The sequence below is a fragment of the Vicia villosa genome, linkage group LG1 (assembly GCF_029867415.1).
Source record: "Vicia villosa cultivar HV-30 ecotype Madison, WI linkage group LG1, Vvil1.0, whole genome shotgun sequence".
NCBI lineage: Eukaryota > Viridiplantae > Streptophyta > Magnoliopsida > Fabales > Fabaceae > Vicia > Vicia villosa.
The window spans coordinates 82482949-82491216 of NC_081180.1; the positions used below are offsets into that span (position 1 = coordinate 82482949).

Genomic DNA, 8268 nt, shown 5'->3' on the forward strand with positions numbered 1-8268 from the left:
TCGAAACGCAACCGTACCAATTTATTTGGAATATAATTAACATTTTAGCACGGTTATAATAGATAACTGTTGTGGAAAGTAACTTGAGTTTATGATATAATATGTAGATTGATTGTTTTCCATACACCTCACTAAACAAATTCAACCATTCAAATTGATGAAGAAGTATATAATCTGAAAATTAAACTATTCTTGAAAAACAACTTAAACAAGTAACTATTTTTTGAATTGCATGTATGTCATAACTCATATCTTGCTCTTTAACAAATAGGATATAGTTCAATGGTCTAAGTACTTCATGATATCAATTCCTTCGCTTCTAGTTTATTTTGAATAACATCAACTTATTGGTTAAGTCTGCCTCATCATTGTCACTATCATGATGATTGTGACGATGACTTATCATCATAACAATCATGATGGTAAGTGACAATAATGAGGTAGACTTATTCAATAAAGTGATGTTGTTAAAAATAAACTATAAGAGAAAGAATCAATGTCATTAAGAACTTAGGTCATTGAACCACGTTCTATATGTTAAAGAGCGTTAGATAAATTATGAGACGAATGCAATTCAAAAAACATTGATTGATCTAAATTGGTTTTCAAATACAACTTAATTTTCATATTATAAATTTTTGAATCAATTTAAAAGAATGCATTTTCAACGAAGGGTTAGTGAAACAAATAATCTACATACAATATAATAAATTCAACTTGATCTTTTGTCAATCTGCATAAGAAATTAAAGAACAAAACACTGCTAAGTCACACGAAGAAAACTTCCTATGACTTAGCAATGTTTTGTTCTTGTTCTAAGAACATTAATCAACAACAAAAACATACAACAACATTTATCTATGACACAACAACGACATACCTTTTAGCAACAAAACTCTGACAACATACAACAGCATACAACAACATACAATAACACAATATATTATAAAATGTTTCACGAACGTACCTTTTATAAAAAGAATCGTGAAATTAATGATGAAGTTCATCTACTTTATGTTACAAAAACCGTGATAATAAGTTACACATATTTACAAAGGTTTCAATAATTAAACGTGGTGATAAATAATTTTATTCTAATATATTCATAAGATTAAACTGACAACTCATTTTTGTAACGAAAAGAAGAAAAATGTTGGTGATGGGAATTGAAGCAAGTAACCTTCAATATACCACAAGGGTTAGGTTATAAGACCGTAATTAAATGAATTTTAATAAATAATTAAAAAATGCAGGAGCACGTAAACGAGATATTACCACGGTTAACATGAAGGGCATTTTAATAACGTTACAAAATGTATTTTTGTAGTAGTGGCTATGACAACAGTTACAACTAGTGGAAGTGTCACAATAGGAGTTTCACTCACCTTTATGTGGTCTCGAAACCTTAATATAGGTTTGTCTTTCCATTGCATTTGGACTCGTGCTAACAATTTGAATGAGCTTCGTGGTGGAACATTTTTCTTGCCAAGAATTTTGATACCAACAGATCAATGACGAAGGTAATAGCGATCTGGATGCTAGAGCATCTAAGTTTTTTTTTGCGGTTGGATCAAAAGTCATATTTTTCGTTCGAGCATAATCATTGTGGTTTGTAAATTTGGATCAAAAGAAATCTAATTGTGGAATTTTACTAGAATCAAAATTCGATTCCCAAAGCCTACGCCACTGTTTTGCTAAGGAACAAAAAATGCTTGGTAAAATGATGAAGAAAGCCTAGTACGACGATACCCATGCTTGGTAAAATACATTCATTGGTTAAGTCAATAAGAGAATTACGAGTAAAATGAGTTATGAGTTAGAGAAAGAACCTAAAGTCTCACATGAGATGTTATATATATATATATATATATATATATATATATATATATATATATATATATATATATATATATATATATATATATATATATATATATATATATATATATATATATATATATATATATATATATATATATGATGGTAGTTACAAATTTTCCTTACCATTTCGGCATGTAATATAGGGAACCGTCCGATGACATCTAATAGTAGGCAACATTCTCTAACGTGGATTTAATGTGGAAGTCTAGAGCAAAGTTACATTATATCATCGACACTTAGGCTATGTTTGGATTAATGGACTAGAACGGAGCGGAACGGAGTGGAACATGATGAAATGGAGTGGAGCGAAGCGGAACGATATTGAGATTCCATTATATTGTTTGTGTATATTTTATAGTTTGACGGAGCATAATAGAATATTTTAGTTCATTCCATTGCATACACTCCAAATTGGATGAAATGAAAATTGAAGGATACAATTGAATAAGATGCAATGGATTCCATCATATTCCATTCTATCCATTATTTATAAATCCAAACAATGAAATCTAATTAAATACCACTCCACTCCATTCCATTCCATCACATTCCATCAATCCAAATATACCCTTAGAGTGTGTTTGGATGAGGTAATTAGAAATTTTAAGGGAATTTAAAATTCAAAGCAATTCAAATGATTCAATTGAAATCCATTCATTTTAAATTATTTTGTTTGGATGAAGTATTAAGGTAATTCATTGTTAGATTTTTTGGGTCATTTTTTTATAAAATATAAATTTTTTGGACCAAATTAAAAAATTGAAAAGTAGGGACCAAATTGCAATTTTTAAAAATTTGAAGGACCAAATTGTAAATTTTAAAAATTATTAAGGACCAATTTGCAATTTTTAAAAAAATTTTGGGGTCAATTTTATAATTTTGGAAAATATGAGGACCAATTTGTAAAATTTGAAGAAATAATACATTCTATGGAACATGAGAGGAATTTCAAATTCTTTGGTTTTTGGTGTCATTTCAAAATGATTAAATTTAACTTAGATGAAATACTCCATAAATTTCCATCATTTTAACAATTCTTCATTTTTGTATCCAAACAATGGATTTTGGTCAAATCATTTTAAATTCCCTCAAAACATTACTTTCCCTCATTAAAATGCTCCATCCAAACACACTCTTAGTGAAGCGATTTGAACTAGTATTCAACATCCTCCGTTTGAATCCATAGCCGACCTTGAACAATTATAAAAATGAATTAAAATATTCAGATTAAAACAAATTTTAACCTGGCTCACAAAATCCTTAGACATTGAAGTCATACTTTAACATGCCACATCACATAAAATTCATAATAAGCAAAAGAAATCCTATTTTTTAAATAATAATTCACGTTAGAGCTTAAATATCTTGATTTATTTATGCAAAAATTTAAACTAAATATTTTTTTTATTTTAATTTAGATTTTGTTAGAATCTTGTTGGCTAACTTGGCTGTCATGTAGATTTGCAGATTACCAAACCGTCCAGCTTATACAATTTGGACTAATCCCGAACGACATATCCACCGTGCGTTTCACATTCATATCACCCACACGCTCACAATTCATTATTGTGGCCGCAACTACAAAACACACTGAAAACAGAAAAAAAATTAAAAAAAGAGAGTGGTGTGGGTTTTGCGGTTGGTTCATCGTCGACTCTCACCTCGACATGGCAACCCTTCCCTCCACCATCCTCTCCATCTCCTCCTCTCTCCCTATCCACCGCCTCCGTCGTTCCATCCCACTCTCTTTCCCCTCTCTCCGTTTCTCCACAAAACCTCGTTCCCCCTTTCTCGTTCTCGCTTCTTCATCACACGACGACTTCACCTCCAAGGTAATTTCTAAACCCTAATTGGTTTGTTTATTTCAATTGAAGTTTGATTTTGATAATTGAGTTGTTGTTGTTTGTAGAAATCAGCTCTTTCTGAATTGATACACGAAATTGAACCTCTTGATGTGAGTTTTATTCAGAAAGATGTGCCGCTAACGACGGCTGATGCTATGAAAAGGACTATTTCTGGTATGCTGGGTTTGCTTCCGTCTGATCAGTTTAATGTAGTTGTTGAGGCCTTGTGGGAGCCGCTTTCCAAGTTGTTGATTTCTTCTATGATGACTGGGTTAGCACTTCAGTTTCTATCACTACGGTTAACAGTTATATGTTCTTGTTCTCTTTGTGGAGCTCATAGAATTGTTATTTTGCTCATACATACGAGCAATGTTTTAAAATAACGGTGGCTGCTTTCGCCATTTCCACTTCGGTCGGTACAGGTGTTCTGACAGCAATCCGATATCGTTTTGTTGCGGCAGTTTTCCCCTATGAAGCACGGACACCAGATATATGACACCGGCACTTTGACATCAGTAATAGTTTGAAAAAATAAATAAATAAAACTTAATCATAAGTGTCGGCTTTAGACACCGACACTGACACGCCTTTTTTAAGAGGTTTCGGTGCTACAGCGGTTTTCCCGGGAACAAATCGTTTTTTAAAACGTTGCATACGAGGAAGAGATATGCTCTTTTAACGATGGTAGTTAGTTTTTTGAATAAACCACCTAATTAGTTTGACTCAAGCTCTGGAGTAGGTCCATGAGACTCTAGTAAACTGACAAGTTGGTCCTCATATTTAACCACTTATACCTATGAGTTTATGAATAAGATCACTGACTCTAGTAAACTGTCAAGTTGGTCCTCATATTTAACCACTTTATATTCAGTAGGTCCCTATATTTAGTCACCCACTATCAATTTAGTTCCTGAAATTATTACTATTGGCTTTGGTCCTTCTGACTCTCGGAAGGATTACTATGAGCAAAATTTGACAGACTCAGATTCTTTTTTGAAATATTCATAACCTCGGGGACATGTTTTGGGAATTGGGAGAGCCCTACGAAGTCCGGGATGGATTTGGTGGTTTACTCTCATTTTTTCCCTTTTCAGAGTTATGATAATCCATTTGGAGAAGGGAGAGAATGTTGCATACTCTTAACTATATAGTTTGTGAGAATATATGTTGATACTTGATAAATGTCCCTGGATTTTGAAGTTTCTAAAGAATGCTAATTTTATCATGCATTGCAATTAGAGATATTCTATAGGTTATCTAACTAATAACAGCTACTAGAGCTAGTTGTCTTGTAAGGAAGAAACACGCAATAGCAAGTCATTGTAGGTGAACTGTTTTGCACCTTTAAGTGCTAAAGAGATACACCTTTGTAACTAACTTTTCCATAATGAAATTCTAGTTATAACAGAAAATGCAAACTTTATCTACACTTCTTATTAATTGCCAAGTAATGTTTATCCAAATGGGGGGATTATGAGAAGCTTTCTTCATGTATTTACAGGTATACACTGCGTAATGCTGAATATAGGCTTTGTCTGGAGAAAACTCTTGACACGTGCGAAAGAGATCTTGAGAAGCCAAAGACAGAAAGTACAAAGTTCGACTTACAAGACTTCCTACGTGACAGTGTAAATATTGACTTTGGTAGAAAGAATAATTTGTCTTCCAAAGTTGAAAAGTCTCACGAGGATGTCGATATTGAAGACCTTGGCAAATTATCCGCCGAAGCTCAAGAATTTATTTCCAGTTTGCAATCTCGTTTGTCCTCTATGAAAAAGGTATGCTGTAGAATTTAAGATCATTCCTTGACATTTGATGGGTTTTATTAATTGGATTCATGCTTCATTGAACTGTCTATGAATTTTATTTTGCATTGGAAATTGTAAGTTATTGAATGCCACTTATCTCAATTGCAATTAGGCTACCATTACAACAAACTTGTTTTCTCATTTTTATTTATTTTCCTTGTTTTTTGGAAAAATTTTCCAGGAGCTACGTGAAGTGAAGAGGAAAAGTGCTGCTCTTCAAATGCAACAGTTTGTTGGAGAAGAAAAGAATGATTTATTGGATTACTTGAGATCGCTTCAACCTGAACAGGTTTTGCCTTTTGTGAAAATTCTTTGTTTGTGTTTTCATTACGAGCCACGTCTTTTTGTGTATATGTTGTATAATTTTCATGCATTACCGCAATGCATCTTTCTTTTGAATGATATCTGGCCTTGTTTTTTTATCCTGTATTTGTTTTCATGCATTACTTAAAACCAATATCAAGAATGTCTATCTGTAATTGCTGTTGCATTTGTTTATTTTAAAATAACTCTTTTACATGAGAAAGACCATAAGGTTTTGTTTGGGAGTTTGGAGGGGAGGGTTTTGAAAAATGCAGAAGGATTTAGTGAAAAGAATAGAAGGATTTAGGTGGGAGGGTTTTGAGAGATTTATTTTTATTCCAAAACCAAAACCCCCTAATTTGGGGAACTAAAAAATTGTATTGGAAGAGGGGTTTGGAGGGCTTAGACAAATTGTTCAAATATAATTTATGTTGTTTTAATATTCCAAAAATTAAAAATATGTAAATGATAAACACTCTATTATCATTCTAAACAAAATATTTTTTTCAAAAAATGTTAAAGATTTCTCTATATTTTTTTAAAAAGTTGTTTTTTGAAGCCCTCCCTCTCCCTCCCTTTCAAACTCCCAAACAAAGCCTAAGAGAATTTAATAAAAAAGATCTCGAGATAAACGATTTGGATAGAAGCATGGTTGTGGATAGAACATTATGGCGAAAGTTTATCCATGTAGCCGACCTCAGTTAACGGGATAAGGATTGGTTTGTTATTGTTGATGTTCATATGATTTATTAAAGCCGTTTAATCCTTATAACCAACCTTTCTTGGTTGGAAAAAACTTCTGATTGTTTCCGCTTCGGGAAACTTGTATCCTTTTCCAATTTCCATAATTAGGATGAAAACTCCAAAGATGTAAAAACTCCAAATATCCATTCAAACATTAATAAACATGTTCTTTTGTATTCCTAAATGTTAACTGCGAGTCTGTGACCTTACTAGCTTGTGTAGACCTATTTTATATCATTATATCTTATTTTCAATTTATGTCAGTGTTTTAGCTGGGTGTGTATTTCACTAATAAACAGGTAGCGCAGCTGTCAGAATTTACATCCCCTGAGCTTAGGGACATCATCCTCTCTGTTGTGCACGGTCTTTTGGCTACCCTTTCTCCTAAGATGCATTCTAAACCTTCAGCTACGTCAGAGAATGCAACAGTTGGAACAGCAAATGAAGGGAGTGAGGATTGTGCCGAGGTTGTTGAGAATTCTTCACTTCAATTTCAGCCATTTATTTCATTAACTCGGGACTATCTTGCCCGCCTGCTCTTTTGGTTAGTATTTTTTTATTGCCATTGGCTTATATGTTTTTTTTCTTCCATTTATGTATTTTATTTGTTTATGAAAAATGATTTGGAATGTTTAAGGCTATGTACCAGTGCGGTGCTCATTTCTGGACTAAACTAATTTTGCTCACTGTCCTCCCCCTGTAGGTGCATGCTGTTGGGACACTATCTTAGAGGTCTCGAGTACCGAATGGACTTGACAGAACTGCTATCCTTGACAAATGATGGTGAGAACGATGTTTCTGGGAATGAACAAATTGTTTGAACGCTGTTCAAATTTTGGGGTACAATCTGTTTATAGAGGTGTGGTTTCAACACAAACATATTATGATCCACATCAAGTGCTAGTCACTTCTGCTGAGGGTTATCATTGCTTACAGAAGAACAAATCTTGCTTTCTTGAATCGGTAACAATTCTCAGTCTCTTCTAATGTCAGACCATCAGAAGAATTGAAGGTGGTTGGCATTTTTGTTGATGGTTGATTGCTTATTTTATAGTCTACACAGAGAATATGAAAATGTGACGCACTATGCAGCTTGAGATGCAAAATGAAGTTGGTTATTTATCTGTTTATATTTGAATAAAACAGTTTACTTAGATGTATCATTGTGTCCATACTACTATGAGCGAGATGTTAAGTTTTCTGTAAATTATTACTATTTTGTTAAGTTAGATGACCTTATTGTGAAGAATGAATTTGCTAGACACATTTATTGTTTTTTTTGTGTGTGTGGCTGGATTGGAGTTAGCATTGAGGTGATTCTTCATGCTGTCTGTGTCCTATAACACTGTCGTTCCCTCCCAAAAGATCAGGAAGTGCTTACATTCAAAATGGCTGTCCTGTATATTCTTGAATCTTTTCCAGGTAGTAACGGTAGACCAACAAGTCACTACCCAAGCACATTACAATTCTTTGATGATTGGTTCATGATCAAATGGTGATCGTTTGACTTTCTAATTTTTTCATTATTATATCTATGTTTGATTTTTTTTGGGCTAAACCACAACTATATCTACTAAAGTTCAAATAGTGTAAATAAAAATAAAACCACAGCAGGTATTTTTCACAAGAAATAATGTTTCATTTTATAAATTACCAACAAAAACTGCAGGGATCGTTGTGGATATTTT

At 33.0% G+C, this 8268-nt stretch overlaps 1 protein-coding gene across 2 annotated transcripts; it reads left to right on the forward strand.

Moving 5' to 3' along the window:
• The first annotated feature begins 3359 nt into the window (after positions 1-3359).
• Positions 3360-7829, forward strand: LOC131643361 (uncharacterized). 2 transcript variants are annotated; one of them, XM_058913562.1, is made up of 6 exons: positions 3360-3713; positions 3851-3996; positions 5227-5503; positions 5715-5822; positions 6880-7124; positions 7284-7829. In XM_058913562.1, the coding sequence occupies exons 1-6, from the start codon at positions 3549-3551 to the stop codon at positions 7399-7401; spliced, it is 1059 nt and encodes a 352-aa protein (XP_058769545.1). In that variant the 5' UTR covers positions 3360-3548; the 3' UTR covers positions 7402-7829. The 2 variants fall into 2 exon arrangements, with proteins under 2 accessions (XP_058769545.1, XP_058769544.1); XM_058913561.1 differs by having other exon boundaries at positions 3364-3713; positions 3791-3996.
• The last annotated feature ends 439 nt before the right edge of the window (positions 7830-8268 follow it).